General features: G+C 37.6%; 1 protein-coding gene across 1 annotated transcript in view; it reads right to left on the reverse strand.

Moving 5' to 3' along the window:
* The window catches only part of Slc26a5 (solute carrier family 26 member 5), a 52558-nt gene that overhangs the window by 15958 nt on the left and 19472 nt on the right, over nucleotides 1-17128 (reverse strand). The window contains exons 3-9 of the mRNA XM_047561193.1: nucleotides 11964-12168; nucleotides 11424-11563; nucleotides 7736-7846; nucleotides 6381-6547; nucleotides 5576-5740; nucleotides 3064-3216; nucleotides 1078-1160 (exon numbers count right to left, since the gene is read on the reverse strand). Of these exons, the coding sequence (XP_047417149.1) occupies nucleotides 1078-1160; nucleotides 3064-3216; nucleotides 5576-5740; nucleotides 6381-6547; nucleotides 7736-7846; nucleotides 11424-11563; nucleotides 11964-12115 (971 nt within the window). The 5' untranslated portion in view covers nucleotides 12116-12168. The remainder of the gene's footprint in view (nucleotides 1-1077; nucleotides 1161-3063; nucleotides 3217-5575; nucleotides 5741-6380; nucleotides 6548-7735; nucleotides 7847-11423; nucleotides 11564-11963; nucleotides 12169-17128) is intronic.

The raw sequence follows: 17128 nt of genomic DNA on the forward strand, positions 1-17128 counted from the left end.
ATGTTTTCTCTGATAAGCAGATGCTGATCCACAGTGGGGGTGGGTAGGGAAGAATGAAGGAACTTTGGATTATGCAGAGAGGTATGAGGGGAGGGAAGGACACGAGATAGACATTATTACCCTATACACATGTTTAAAAAAATTTTAAATAAATAAAAGCAAACAATAAACAAACAAAGAGTAGGAGAATGGATGACTGCCTTGTTTTACAATACAGGAAAGGCCAGAATGTTTGAAGTATTTGTTGTCAAGTGCATAATTGACAATCATTAGAGGCAGACAGAAGCTCTGTTCTGATATCTTAGTCACTGGCTGCCATACGTGATCTTTGAGGTTACTTGAATGCACTTGTAGTAGATTTTTACACCCTGCACGGATGCTAAAAAAACAGTTAAAGTGTTATCAAAGACTATGCTGAAAACAACATCTGTATCAGATATATACCTCTGAATAAAAGGATATCTGAAATAACCAGTTTTTTTAAAGCTGCTATATCTTAAAACACGAGTTGACTCATATCTGAAGATGGTGCTAAATCTAGCATTGTTTCCAACTTTGCTTTTCCAAGTTGCCATGGATGCTAGGTACAAACTATGTTATTCTGTGTGCATTTCAGATCATTGGTTTGTAAGTTTTTTGATGTTTCTGAAATGTACGTAATTGACTTTGAGCATATAAGTGTTACTAATTTGAACAATAGGAAACACTAAAAGTAAAACATTTTTATAGCTCATTCACTAAATAAATCTAGACATCTGGGGTTAAAAAAAAAAGATGAATGGTGGGGCTAGGGGATGGAAAAGGTGGAAGTTATTTAATGAGTATAGAATTTCAGATGTGCAATAAGGAAAAGCTCTGGAGATCTGTTTTACAATGATATGAATATACTTAACATTATTGAACTGTACATTTAAAAATGGTTAAGATGGTACATTTTATTAACACCCACCCCCACTCCCAACCCCTAACAAGGAAAAGATTATTTTCCATTGCAACAGTCCTTCTAGCAGAGGTTAGAAACAACAGATCCACTTATTATTCAAGTAACCCAGTACCTAAAGTTAACTATTTTCCTACCCCAGAGGAAGTGTTCCAACGACATCCACATTGTATGATTCTTTCAAGTTAAATCCAGCTGAGATGCCAGTTCCCATTACCACCTAAGACAGACACAAATTCAAATGTACCTTCAGAGATGAATTTTCAAATGTCACAAAAATAAGCTTTGAATACTTTCTTAGCTAAGCCTAACCTAGTCTCACTTTTAACGTTCAGTTTTAAAATGAGAAATTTTTGTTAGTTTCCAGCAATTTTAATTTCTCTCAATAACTCTACGCCATGTAACTAAAATGGGTTCTACAGTTTCCTCGAGGTCTGGAATGATTTTCTTCCCACTTTGGTCTGTTCTCTACCGAGGTATTGGGGTAATTCAGTGCAACAGAAAGATGATGTTAAGCTTCTCAGGGGTTGCCCCTACCTTGGGACAGGTAAAAGGAGTCTCTGGCCAAGATATCATGACGAAAGATATTTAGCTGTGTGTTGGGAGGGTGGCATCAGCACAGTATATCATTATGAAATGAATGACCCTACTTCTAAGGCAGCAGCACTTCTCCAGGGCCAGACCGCATGCACCCTAGGGTGGTGGTGAACCTAAGGCCACCCTGGATGGTCAGGCCCCAGATTTACTTGAGAGATGAAGCTCAACCCTTAGAGAGACACAGTGAGACAGCAATTTGTTTTCATCTCCAGTAACTACAGCTCATCTTGCTTTCTGAAGGGGTTATCCAGGAGAGAAGGAATTAGACTATCTCTTACAATTTTAGAACCCCTTCTCTTTCTGGGACTGGGCATGTAGTCCCTGATTCCACTTGGAGTACCAAGAGATTCTAAGGCCCTGTGTACGGGAAAGAAGGTAGGAAAGCCCTACTCATCAAGTGAGCAGTGAAAGTTGCCTTTTCTACCCAGGCTACTAACTAGTCTGTCCACTTCCCAGATTCCCTTTAAAGACTTCTTTGTTTTTCAGGGGAATGGTTGGTCAGAATTCTGTCATTGAAATGTCTTGTCTTTCAATAATAACTTAATCCATGATTTTTAAACTCCTTACCAAAGTTATCCATAAGAGCAAAGAAAATAGAAGTCATATTGGAAAGTTTGGTGATAGAGTCTTTATAATTCCCTTCTCCTTTAAGCAAAAAATAAAATATTTTTTATTATAAAAACATTTTTTGAGCTTTGCATTCTATTTTATAACACACCCTTTTTATCTATTGGACACTATATAGACTTCTAATTGAAGGAAGCTCATAGTTTGAACATTAGTTCATAGTATGTTCCTTTTGATAACATCATGTCTTTACCAAGCTGGGTGTTTAGTGGTTGCTATGATTTAAAAAACAAAATACAGGAAATGAAGGTGGTGGTGTCCAATCAGGTTCCAAGGTTTGAGGATTTGTGCAGTGCTCAACATGTGTACACATCCATGAATGAATGGCTATAGTTATTCGAGAAAATATTTTTATTTTTATTTTTATGTGTATATTTTTACAAAAAGCTACCAAGCTGTTAGTCATAAGTATGTATTAAGGTGCTTGGACCTAACTACTTCTTGAATGGAACTGTGAGGTACTTCTTTGGCTTAGGTGTGCCTGGTTGCTAAGAAAGTTTGGGAACTTTCGTTTTTTTATTCTTTTCAAAATGGAGACAGCTTTATCTTTCTTGGATTATTAGAGCAATATATACTCATTAGAAAACAGATTATTAGAGCAATATATACTCGTTAAAAACAATTAGATAAAAAATTTGAGGAAAACAAATCCTCCAAACTCCCATCACTCAGAGATAATTAAAGTTAAAATGTGCATTTCTGGTTTTCACCTATATTTAAAAGTCATATATGTTTATGTTTAGATGCTTTTTCTTTCTACTTTTTTGTTAACTATTTTAACAGAACTAAAAGAAAAAATAAACTCTCTCTGCTCCTCTCTCATCCACTTCAAAATTCCTCACAGAAATAGGTACATGGGTTGTAGGAGCTGAATAGATCATATCCATGAATGGACTTACCGCAAAGAACTCTAAAGGAATGGGTGCTGGCAGTTTCTCTTTAAATCTCTCATTAAACTCCTTTCCACCCAACAGCAAACCAAAAACCATCAGACCGACGCCTAGGGAACACACGTTGAGGTTTTTAACATTCTGCAACACAGCAACTGTACTCTGTAACACAGTGAACACTGGAGTTTACACCAAGAAACAGCCCATGTATTGTGTGACTCAACACATACAAGTTACCTAGAAGAGGCGATTTACAGAGACAGAGGTAGAGGAGAGGTCACCAGGGGCTGGGTGGAAGGGAAGGGAGGTGTTGTTTAACGGATGTGGAGTTTGTTTGGGATGAGAAGCTTTTGGAAATGGGTATTGGTCCTGACGGCACAATACTGTAAAACATGCACTTAATGTCACTGAACTTCATACTTTCAAAATAAAGTGGTAAATTTCATTATATATATTTTACCACAATAAAAAAATCTCAGATGAGCTGAGAGAGAAAATGGGGAGGGCAAGGGATATAGTTCAGTGGTAGGGCATATGCTTAGCATGCTTATTTCAATCCCCAGCACTTAAAAAAAAAAAAAGTAAAAAAAAAATAGTTCCTAATTAGCCCTCTTATGTTTGAACATTTCTAGTTAAAAGTTCTCAGAGCTGGGAGTGTAGCTTAGTGGTAGAGAATGTGCTTAGCAAGTACAAGACCCTGGGTTTGATCCCCAGCACCACAGGGGGAAAAAAGTTTTTCTGGCTAAAATTTCTTTGTAGCTTCCACTAATTAGCTGGCATTTTGACCTAGTCATACAACTTTTTAATTGTAATTCTTATTCAAGTTTCTTATAGTGTTTTTTTTTTTAATATACTGTTATCTCAATGTATTATTATAAAATTTAGAAATAACCCTGAGGCTGAGCTGTAAGCATTAGGAAAGAATTAAGGATTGATGTCAGCAAAATACTACAAAGGAAAATACACAAATTTTTAGTTCAGAGAGGGAGAAGCTATTGTTAGCAGGTGAAAGAGAAGTCAGGAGGACTGTGAGGACAGGGCATGAAGTTTGGAAAGGAGCCCAGCAGAGTCAGAGAAGAGAGCCACTGGGTTATATCCCAAGCTACAGTCTGGGTACCCCAAATATAGTCAGTTCTCATCTCAATCCAACAGAGAAGACCCCCTTGAAGCCCAGACCACGAACCCTTTCCCATTAATGCCTAGAAGACAGTCAGGTGTACTTGGATGTTGTATTTTATTTTTCCATAAGCCATTTTGAAAAGTCTCAGAGAAAGAAGTAAGTTATCAGCTATTACCAGAAAAACAGTTTAATTATTTAGGGTATATTCTTTCATTCTAATCAATCAAGGACTCAAATTTAAATGTCACTTCTAAGTGACTTTCCTAGGTCTCCTATTCAACTTTTAGAACAATCTGCACCTTCATAGCATTTAACAATTTGTAATTACTTACATACTTGTGCAATTCACGATTTACTAATTATCTTCCCATTGGAATGTAAGTTCCAAAGGGCATGGGCTGTATCTGCTTGGCTCACTGCTTTATCTCAGGGCCATATACCTACAAAGCCTGTAGCAGCATCTCTCAAGTTTTGATATCTAGGATTTCCACCATCAATTGTTTCCTAATTTCCACATTAACTGTGGGTCATTTAGAAATGTGATTATTGGCTTTCAAATGCATCAGGGTTTTAAAAATATATTTAGGTTATTGATTTCTAGTTATATCACACTCTGTGAAAAAATGTTGAAATTTCAGAGTTTGTGAACAGTTTTGTATAATCAGTTTCAGTATGGAGAGTTATTACTATTGTTCCCCATGTGCTTGCAAATGATTTCTATTTTCTCTGAATTGTATGCAGTCTATGCATCTTTTATTATATTAAATTGGCTAACTGTGCTTGTTAAATCTTTTATATCCTTATTCATTTTTTTTTGGCCTCCATGAGTTGGCAGTTTTTGAGAGAGGTTTTCCCATTTTGTCTTTAATTTATATGTTAGTGTCCAAAAAGAACAAAATTTGTTAAGAAAAAACTATCTCTTCACCTAATTAGAGTAATGATAGCATCACCAAGTAAAGACCTAACACAAAATTCTCTGTAATGTAGAAAGAAATCGCTATCAATAAAATAAGATTTTAGGGTTTAATCCTTGTGGCACTCTTCATAGAAAGCCTCAAAATAACTCTATTTCCTTTTATGGAAATCCTTGAAAAAAAATAATCTAAAGTTCCTCCATGAAATGAGAGGGGGGTATGAAAAATGGTGGGATGAGACAGACATCATCACCCTATGTACATGTATGATTACATGAATGGTATGAATCTACATTGTGTACAACCATAGAAACGAAATGATGTACCCCATTTGTGTACAATGAATCAAAATGCAGGCTGTAAAAAATACATAAATAAATAATTTAAAAAAAAAAAAGAAAAAGAAACCTTGAAGATAAAAGACAGAAGAGAAGGAAAAATAAAGAAGGAAAAACCAGTTCCACCAAGTCAGAAGTTGCTTACTTACATACACCACTGAAAAGATGCCACTGTACCGCTTTGTTTTAACCCCAAACAGGTATTTTAACATGGAGGTGAAGACGTGCACAGCTGCGGCAGTGGTAAACCCCCGGACCAGAGGCTCTGTGAGGTATATGGCAACAAATCCAAACCTACAGACACCTAGACAAAACTTTTTTTTTTTTTTTTTAAAGACAAAGAAACAAACAAATCACATGATAGGTTAGGAAGTTAGGATCAACAGAAACATAAATGCTTTTTCTGGACCACTGTCTATTATTACAAACTTGCAACTTATTCAGTAGCTAACAAATCAATCACTAGTTATAGATAAAACAATGGAAGGTGTGGAGTGGCTTGGAGCCCCACGGAGCAGTGGTCACAGTGAAACACCCAACTAGGGACATGCTTAGTCACACAGACTGTGGTGCCTGATCACAGTCATTCCTTCCAAGCAGATAAGGGATGTCCTCTTCCCTATATGAACCAATCCTACTGCTTCAAACTTGTCTTACTTTTGGGATCTCTAAAGCAATTGGGGACTTCTTCCCCAATCGAAGCTTGCTGGTCACTCCTAGTTGTAAATAAGGTATGCAGTTGGACTAGTGTTCCTGAACTCTGTAACCCTGAGCTCTGGAGTTTCACTGGTTGGCCCTGCTCACCATGTAGTAAGATTCTTCCACTATGTAGTAAGCTTATCCTAGTAAGATTATCCCTACTACATGTTTTCTTTTATTAGTAAGTAGCCAAGAATGTTCAATAGATATTAGATGAACAGGTCAGAAGCCAGTTCCCTGTTTTTCCAGTCTTACCTGAATGATTCCTGAAAGTAAGGTCACAGACATGGCGACTTTTACTCTCAAGGCATCTCTGGCTTCTGTACCATTGGTTGCATTTACTCCTCCCGGAATGACAATATCATCTGGTACTAATCGAACAGCCACACCACCAATCATCAAGCTAATAACGGCAAAAGGACCTGAAATGATGAAACATGAATGACCCTTGTCAGGGGCTTAAGGGAATTATTCAATGTACCAGGTGCGACGAGCATGTATGATTTCTGTTCAGGGGTACATGAAAACTCTCTCCAGTGTATCTGATGTGGTTATTGCCAGTATGCCAAGAGACACAGGTGAGGTCCATTAGTCATCCTTGGACGAAGACTTCCCTGCCCTGCTTCAGCACCCTGCCCCTGGTGTGTATGTGCAGACTGTGCTTCCAGTTTATCCCGTCCCACATACTCTTCCAGTACCTTGACAATTCCCTGCCAAGAGATGGAGTCTAGTTCCTCTCCCCTTGAATCTGGGTGTCCTTATGACTTACTAGAAACCCACAGAATGCAGCAGGAATCACACTGTGTGACTTCAGAAGGTAGGTGATGAAAGGGGATGCAGGTTCTACCGAGAGCTATAAAACTTATGCTGGAGCCTGGGCCACCATGAATAAGAAAGCTCCAACCAGGCTACGTGGAGAACTCGTAGGACTACATGAAAAAGATGGGAGGAAGGGGAGTGGACAGGAAGGAAGAAGGGAGAGAGGAGGAATTACCCAGACAACCTTTCCCCAAATCCTGACCCACAGGAACTGTGAGAGATAATAAAATCACTGTTTTTCATGTTTCCTATTTATTTATTCTTTAAGTATTGAATTTATTTTAAGAACTGATACAGAATATAAGCTGCTAAATTTGGGGAGCATTTCTCTCTCCCACAATAGATATCTAAAGCACTGTGGTGGTCTTAAGGACCACCAATACTATGATGAAATTCACATGCATCCGATCCTAAATACACTACAGAGAAAGCATGTACAATTCAGAGCCTAAAATATGATGATAGTGATACTCATACATAGTGATTAGGAGCTTGAAATCCCACTATTAACATAAAGAAGGCAAATTGTATTGGGAAATAAAGCATTTACCTTATTTCACAGATTTCAGCAATTGCTCTTTTACACAAGGAACTTGTTCTTTTTAATTTCCCAAGATAAAAATTTTTAGCCCTAGAAACCTTGGCAGAGTCTATTTTTTAAAGAACTTGTTGTGTATTCAGTATCAGAAGTTATCATTAAGTGGATGCTCTATGATACTATTTCCTTGGTACACTGCAAAGCTTGGAAATCCAAAAGGAAAGGTACTAGAATATCAGGTATAAGCTTTTACCTATGGATATGTGTCTGGAGGTTCCAAGAAAACAGTACATGATAACAGGATAAAATGAAGAGTACAGGCCAAACACCGGAGGCACAGCTGCCAGCATTGCAAAGGCTAAGCCTGTGGGGTTGAAAACCAGAGAGATGGGGAGATCATTAGAAATCAAGGGGCCATACGAAATTCTCTTGGTTCTATCTGATGAGCATCTTAATGGAAGCGAATGTGTCTAACCTGCCCACCCTTCCACCCGGATACTGCATGAAATCTTGCACCTACGGAGTGCAGGCTGAGACAGTTTTCCTTGTCATCTCTGCTTTGCCAGTGCATGAATATTTTCTACTTTATTCTTTCACAAATAAAATAAGAGCAGGAAAAAAAATCTTACTTGATTTGATGGGTGCAGTTGTAGTCTGGTGTTGATTCACAAATGCCTGCTCTTTCTCCACTGGGGCATTTTGGTGGGTTTTTGGAGATCCTTTGCTATTAGAAACCCACTGTACCATTCCCTGGCCTATGTGATGCCCCTACACCTGACCCTTGGATTCCACCGCTGGCTCCTTGTTGGAAGGTACGGTCTTCCAGGTTCTTTCTGCTGGCATTTGCTCATCCTGTGGGCAGGCACCTTTCAAAGGAGCCAAGCCTGGTTACCCTCCAGGGTCCCCAGTTTTACAATGGGAGAGCTTGGCCTTTTCCCCCAGAAACTTTACAAATGCAGGTCATACCAACTGGAGGACTCTTTCTTCATTCTGCTGTCCCAGGGACTTCACATCATCCTTTACTTGTGACTTTCTTTTTAAAAAATGAACTTAATTGTTAGAGAAGTTTTAGATCCATAACAAATTGAATGGAATGTCAGAGATTTCCCCACATATGAATAGCTTCCCCCATCACCAGCATCCCCATCAGAACGGTATACTTGTGATAAATGAAAAACTTATACTGAAGCACTGTTATACCCAAAGCTTATATTAGGGTTCACTCTTGGTGTTGTACATTCTATACAAACGTGTAATGACATGTATCCACCACTACAGTACAATACACGGTAGTTTTCATCAACCTAAAAATTCTTTGTGCTCCGCCTATTCATCCCCATTTCCTCATAAATCCCTGGCAACCACTGCTCTTTTTATTGTCTTCATGGTTTTGCCTCTTCCAGAATGTCATATGGTTGGGATCACACTATATGTAGCTATGTCAGATTGCCTTCTTTCACTTAGCAATATGCATTTAAGCTTCCTCCATTCTCTTTGTGGCTTGATGGCTCATATCTTTTTAGTGGTGAATAATATTCCATTATCTGGATGTACCGTTTACTTACCTATTAACCTACTAAAAGATATCTTGGTTGCTTCCAAGTTTCGGCAATTATGAATAAAATTGCTAGAAACTTCCATGTGTAAGTTTGCATTTCCAGATTTTTTTTTTAAAAAAAGAGACTATTTTTTAGAGCAATTAGACATTTTTCAAGCTGGATCAGGCAGCAGTCTCCACAACTCCAGGGGACACTGCCCAGTGCTGTGAGTGGTACTTTTCTCATCCTTATTTGCCATTAGGTGGAAGGGAAATACATAGGGTCTTTAGAAAATTCTCATTCCAATCTTATGTCAGTCTCCTCTTCCTCTTATATGTTCTGTTGCAGAATAAAAGAGTTTGGATGTCTTTCGCTCATAGTTTTGCATAGATGGTCTGACAACCCTTCACAGTGAGTAGGCTTTTGAATGCATTAAAGACAAAATGGTGATTCAATCTGCCATGCTTACCCCCAAAAATCCTTTCAGATATTTAAATCATTAGTCAATCACAATAAATTTACTTTTTCTTAGATTTTTATCTTTTTTACATTTTGTCATATTTAACTGTCTTCATTGATTAATGATGGGCAAAAAACAACTTTTCAATAGAAATTTGATTGTGGGATGATCTATACCTCTTAGCAGCCTCTGCTAGATCATTCCATGTTTTGAAATAGCTTCTTCCTTTCTGTAATACCACATAGGCTCCTGGTTTTCCTTCCTTTCAGATCCTTTTCTTCTCAGTCTCTTCTGCTGGGTCCTCATTCTCTGTTTGGCCTTTAATACTAGACGGAGAGCGATCTTGGTTCCCTTCTCTTTTCACTCCACATTCTCTCCCTAAGTGCCCTTATCTCCTGCCATGGTTTAAATGCTCTATATATGTTGAAGATTCCCCAATAGACATCTCTAGGCCATACCTGTTTTTTAAGTCTATCACATTTTGAATATAAATGTGAAATATCCAATTGTCTATCTCACAAGCATCTTAAATTGCACAAATTCAAACTTACCCTTCAATTCCATTCCTGTGATCTTTATTCCCATGCCACCCATCACTTCCATCCCTCAGGCATTTGTAACAGAAACCCGGGAGTCATTCTTGACTATTCTTTAGAGTCCCCTCATCCAATTCAACAGCACAGCAAGCTGAAAGCTATCCTTGACACCCCTTCCTCCCTTGTTCTCCCTAAATTAACCCAATGGCTAGTCTTACTGATCTTACCCACAAAATACATATCACATATCTTTCCAGTTGTTTCCATTTTGATGGCCATCACCCTAGTTCAAGATGAAGAAAGCCAACTGGTTAAAGGGAGTTTGTGAGAAGACTGTGAAAACCAAACGAGGCAAAATTCTGAGGATTTCTTTGAGTAAGGGTTTATAAGGTTCCCTGGAGGCACATCCTGTAGCTGTGTCAGTTCAGCTTCACTGAAGGTCAGTTAAGCTTCTGTTTCCCAGTGCTAATGTTGAGGCTTTATCTTCTCCATACCCTGCTCTGGCCTCTGACTTTGAATCTGTCCCTTTTTGTATTCTTGGGGGTTATGGTGCCAAAATGGGTGTGGGAAACTATCCTCCACCTAGTCTAAGATTTCAATAGAGTTAATGGTGTGATAAATCAACCACTTGGAAAATTTAAAACTCAACCATTTGATTGTTAGGGGAAGCATTTTTCTTAGAAATTAATTTTGGGATCAGGTATGGTGGTGCACACCTATAATCCTAGCAACTCAAGAAGTGGAAGCAGGAGGATCTTAAGCTTGAGGCAGTCTTAGTAACTTAACAAGGCCCTGCAACTCAGTAAGACCTTGTCTCAAAATAAAAAATAAAAAGAGCTGGGGATGTAGCTCAGTAATAAAGTATCCCTGGTTTCAATCCCTAGTACCAAAAAAAGAAAAAGAAAAATATCATTAGAAATTAATTTTGGGGAAACTAGATAGAAGATAATAGATTTTTGGCCAGCTAACTTAGAACCTGTTCTTTTTATCACCTTTGCCTATGCAAAGCCACTAAGATGAATAAATTAATTGATTTTTTTTTAGTTCTTATATCACATATAAAATCACAGTATATCATGATCCCTTGTAATTAGAGCATGAACTTAGAGGACAAGAACTTTAATAACAACCATGTCAAAATGTTGATTGACTTAGCAAGGTAATGCCAAACCAGTATATTGATATGCCAATAGAACCACTATTTTCTACTGTGAATATTACTGGGACTTTTGAAGGGCAAAGTTCTGAAGAACTCCTGTAGGAAGGTAAAGGTTAAGCGAATGATATGATAAAAATAAATTTGCAATCATGATGGAAAAAGGTCAAGCAACTGTTTAAGGAGATGGTAGCAAGGAAAACGAAAGAAAGAAAAACAACAACAAAAGAAAAGAAAGATACTCTACTAACCTTGAGGAAGCTGAAGCACTCCAGTGCTTATGCCTGAGACCAAATCACCCAACACATACTCCTTGAATTTATATGCTGGCAACCATTTAGTTATGGGCAGAAACATATAAATGATATTTCTAATTTTTTTAGGAGTACAGCTGTGAAGATAAAAATGAGATAAAGTCATAAATGAGGAATATCACTGCGGGGTTCACAGCTCAACATTTCCCCTTCCTCATATCCATGAGTGAGAAGGAAAAATTCACAGGTATTGCTAAATAGGGTCAGTCAGTGGGGGCAAAAAGACAGAGTGACCTGGACTTTCCTGGGAGGCAGAGTGAAGAGGTGGATATTTCAAAGGTGGGTGGAGAATTATAAAGTGGGTTATTTGAGTAAACCTTGTTAATAGACAAACTGACATCCATGGTGAAGGTTCAATCAAATGTCTAACACTGAACTGCTGTGGCTGGCTTTGCAAATCAGGAGTGCTCACAATTCACTCCCTCCACTTCACCATGGAATGATACAATAAAGGAAGCAGATAAGAATACCACATACGTGAATGCCTGTTTCAGTTTATCACCAATGGAATCCGAAACCTTGTCCTTCGTGTGTAGTCTTTCCTGGAGGACTGGATGACTAAAGATGGGCCTTTCCACATAGTACCTCTGGGTTGCTGCAAGGATTTCATTTTCTTCAGCATGATCCATAGTACTCCAGAATTATTCATTAACAGCAAGAGACAAGCATTTCCTGAGAGTCACTATGGAAGAAAATTAAAGCTCCATGTCAGATGCCAAAGTCCTACTGTTCCTAAGCATCTCTTCCTCACAGTACACCTAAGTTCTGAGGACTTCTTGAACACCCAGGACACCTAACCTATTATTCTGTATATAGTAGGCACTGATAAATAGAATAAAATAAATAGAATAACAAACATAAATGTGACTTATTTCCTCCCAAAGTAATAAGTGTGTAATATGCATACTTTCAACAAAAACTCATATTAAATTCGGTGGCTAAATGATGCAGATAGTTGTCTCTAGTTCATACTTAGGGGAACTGTAAGTCAGACCAATGCTGGCCATCTGTTTATGTCAAATAAACAGAATGGAGAGGAAGACTGGACCTTAAATTGATCCCCCATTTCTGAAAGGTATATCAGCTTCCTTTCCCAATTCCATGCTTATGATTGATTGCTCCTCAATCATAATTATTCTATGGTTCAGAGTTGATGTTCATGTTTCCATGAAGGTCACAAATTAAAAACTTCAGTGCAATAGTATAACGTTGTTTTAAAGGTGATTATATTGTCAAGTGTTAGACTGTTAGTATGGCTGATCTGTTTTCATGAGTAGTAGTGAATACTACTTATATAAATAAAAGAAATAACTGGGGAATAAAAATCTAACACGTTTGTGCGCACGGAGATACATCTAAGAATATTCACATAGTTTTATGATAGTAAACAATTGATAAAAAATCCAAACGTCTACTTACACACAAAAAAAATACATTTTGGTGTATTCATAAATTGAACACTATGCAGTAGTTTAAATAAATGAAACAAATTTATGTAATTATCAATCTCAAAAATGTAATTTTCAATAAAAATGTAAGGTACAGATAGATGTATAGAGGATGCAACTGAAATTAAACACTTACAAAGCAAAAGTGTATGTTGCTATCGCTGTATATTTATACATATACGTGTGTAAAAGTACAAAAGTACAAAAGCATGGGTGACAATGATAAACAGTGAGACCAGATGGTGCTACCTCTGGAGAGAAGGGGAATGAGGCTGTGGAGAGATAGCCAGAGAGCTGCAACTAACTGCTATTGGCAATGTTAAGATTGTAAAAAGAACTGGCCCCATTTTTGGTATTTTGTTATATCAGCACAAATGAACTGGCATAAATGGAGCAAGTTTAAGATTTTATTATGGTGAGTGGTAAGTAAACTGGTGTTTGCTACATGATTCTTTGTACTTGTCTTTACATTTGAACTATAAACTCATAATAAAAAGCACACAACCCAGTATTAGCAACAGAATGAAGTCAACAGCAAAGGAGTTGGGGCTAACATGAATGCATGGTCAGGTTTGGGTGGCACCTATGGCATTGGGTCACTAATGTCAATACAACTTCCTCATGGTGAAAAGTTGGGTTTCACCAAACTGAAATAACATTAAAACTGAAACCAGTCTTGTGAGATTGACCACAAAACAGAATGCAAAATAAATATGTATGTTCAAAGAGGATGAAAAGTCAAGAGCCTCGAACAAAATGAAATGTCACAAGCCAATGTGACCAAGTACCGATAAGGATGGTCTTTAAATGCTATGGTTTGAATGTTTTTGTCACTTCCAAAATTCATGTTGAAACTTCACCACCTATGCCATGAAGATGTGTGGCCAATGGGAGTGACTGAGCCAGAAGGACTCTGCCCTCATAAATGGGATTAGGTGGCTTTATAAAAGAGCCTGATGGAGGGAGCCTGCCCCTTTTTGTCCCTACCAACTGAGGACACAGTGTCCCTCCCATCCAGGAGACACAGCAACAAGGTGCCATCTTGGAGGTGGAAAGACAGGGCCCTCACCAGTGGGAAACTTGATCTTAAACTTCCCAGTCTTGAGAGCTGTGAGAAATAAATTTCTATTGTTTACAAATGACCCCATTTTGGTATTTTGTTATATCAGCACTAATGAACCAACGCAGGAATGATAAGTCTGGAGAAGAAGGACTTTGCAGCAGAATCCGATGAAGATTATACATCTTTTGTTTTAAATTAGCAAGGCTGGGTGGCCACCTCTCATCTGACTTTTTATGGCCACTCCTAGGAACCATTATAATACACTGAAATATAGCAGAGGAAATAAATATTAGACATTCTTATTTTTATTGTCAAGAGTCCTTTGGCTAGCCCCAACATCAGGAATTTCTCATCTATACCCATTAATCTGAAGGTCACCTGCCACCCCCATTTCTCCTAGAACCTCAAAATTCCTCCCATTTCATTAACCAGAACAATTATATGTATGTTTTAAAAGTTCCCAAGACATTCAAACGACCAGGTAGATAGGCACCTGACACTTAAAACGCTTTCAACTGTGGCTAGACTGGACTTTCCTCAATTACTAAAACACTAAAGCATGGTTCCATACCTGACCTGTTAATGAGACAGCCTTTAGGAGGCAAGACCCAGAAACTGTTTCTTAAAGCATCCTGAGATGATTCTAATGAGGAGTTTGAATGGAAAGCCACTGGTTTATAATCTCAGAGAGACAGAGAAACAGATATAAGAGAGACAAGCAAATCAAGCAGTGTTTGAAAACAAAAGCAAATGACAAACTTTGAGGAAATTGATAATGAATCAGTGACACAAAGTCAGATTATTTTTTAAAACTTTATAATATATGGCATAATAGAGTAACATAACATAATAAATATGGTATAAATAATAAGCTTACTAAGAAGTACATGAAATCAGCTTTGAAAAAGAATTTTAAATATAAGGACATGCTTTAGTAATAAAAATGTTTCTCTGAATTGGATATTGTCACTCAGGACATTGGTTCTGAGCCCTGGCTGCACAGTAGAGTGACTTGGGCAGATTTAACTACTACTGATGACACCTAACTATATAGGTAGGGAGTCTGATTTACTTGGTCTGAGAAGCAGGCAGATTTAAAAAGCTCTCAGGTGAAGCTACTGTGCACCCAAGGTTTGAAACCAGTGACTTAGGAGATGACAAAACCTATGCCCACCCATCCAGCTATCTACCTGCCCAAACAAAAAGGAAAAATCTGAATACAGTGTAAATAGTATGCAGTGCATTGTATCAGCATCTTTACTTGTGTGTCTTTGAAATATTTAAAACAAAATTACAAAAGGGTAGCTTGGGTTTCTCAAGCAAAGTCTTGCTTCTGAGCTTATGTTCTCACAGCAGAAGGGAGTTCTGTGTAGATGGGCAGTGCACTATTTCCTGCATCTTAGACAAATGCAGCCTTGATTGACAGACATTTCATTGAGGAGAAAATTTCAATGCAATTCAGATCTCAAACATTAAATGGAATCAGAAAAGCATTAGGACATATTTTCTCCACAGGGTTCAGAGAAAGTACATGATGTCCAGTACAATTTGTGTGTCAGATACACAATATATTTTTCAGTGTAGTATGTCCCAAATATTACATGTGGCACACTTAAAAATTTATTCTTTGTGTATCTCAACTTTAACTGGGTATTTTATATTTTTCTTTGCTAAATCTGGCAACCATAACACCTGTAGGTTAGGAAAATACACAGTATTTCTGAGGTTCTATAACCCTGGCTATAACATGTGTCCTCTTAGAGATCTGTTAAACAGCTCAGAGTGTCTCAACTGGGAAAGAAGAGAAGAGAATGTAATAATAAAACAGAGAGGCAAAGAAACCAAGAGACAAGACAGACAATGAGCTTCCAGTATATGAATTGAAATGGTGAAACACTAAGTTGCAAAAACTACACAAATCCCTATATGAGGAAAGTTACTTCTAAGATGGTTTAAAGGAACAAATCTTCTGGTTGGTGCTCAAGCAAAAATATGAAGGAGGCAAACTGACCTAGAGGTCAAGTCCCATGTTCCACAGCCATGAAAGAAGGAATTTTAAAATAATTTATAACATCTGTACTTCTGAATATTTAGATCTGAAAATAACCTTGGAGAGCATCTGATTTAACTGCATCACTTTGTATATGAGAAAATGGACTCATTTGCACTCACTTGGGGGTAAGCAACTTATCCAAAAATATTCTCAAAACACAAACCTTATTCCCTCTTCAAAGTACTCATCAAATTTTAAAGACTAAGATACTTACAAATAAAAGTATATTAAAATGGTAATAATATTTTTAATTTCAAACTAAGAGAATTCATTGCTTGCTAACAAAAGAGCTTCACCCTGGTTTCCTGGAAGATGCTCCACACTGGATGTCAGGGTTGCGTTCTGGCTGTTCTGAGCTCTCTACAGTGTCATGCTGTGATCAGCTAGACCTGGTCTTCCCGTGTCTGGTAACATGTCAGAATCACCTGGAGCTTAAAGATTTCCAGGCCCTCCAAGGATTCTGACTTAGTAATTCTGGAACTTGTATTTTTCAGGGTTTATGGAATGAGTACAAAGCACAATCTGCTGGGAAAACAGACTGAAGTCAGTGAGCAAAGAACTCCCAGTACATTTCAGTGCTGTACAGTGTCTTGTCCTTAGGGCTTAAAAATGCTTGTTGAATGCACATGGAAAAATAACTTGCCTCTCTGGGTCTTAGTTTCCTCATCTTTATTTATTTACTTTTAAATCACTTTATTGAAGTATGATTGACATTAAAAAACTACACAGTGTAAAAACCTTGATGAGTTTGGAGATAAGTACAACCCTGTGAAACCATCTCTACAATCTATACTGTATGCATATCCATGACCTCCAAGTATTATTGTTTTTATTATTTTGTGATAAGAACACTTTACATAAACATCTATCCTTTTAATAAAGTCCTATATGTACAATACAATGGGTTCTATGTGGAACAGATCTTTAGCATTATTCTTTCAAAACTGGAAAAAAAACTTATAAGAACAAAGAGTAAAATTTAACATTAAAATATTAAAAAGTAAATCAGAGGCTCTTTGCAAATAACAAGAAGATGACCGTGTTTGTGCCTGGATTGAGTAAGGGGAGTCCATACCAC

Source organism: Sciurus carolinensis, chromosome 8 (genome assembly GCF_902686445.1).
Source record: "Sciurus carolinensis chromosome 8, mSciCar1.2, whole genome shotgun sequence".
Taxonomy (NCBI): Eukaryota; Metazoa; Chordata; class Mammalia; order Rodentia; family Sciuridae; genus Sciurus; species Sciurus carolinensis.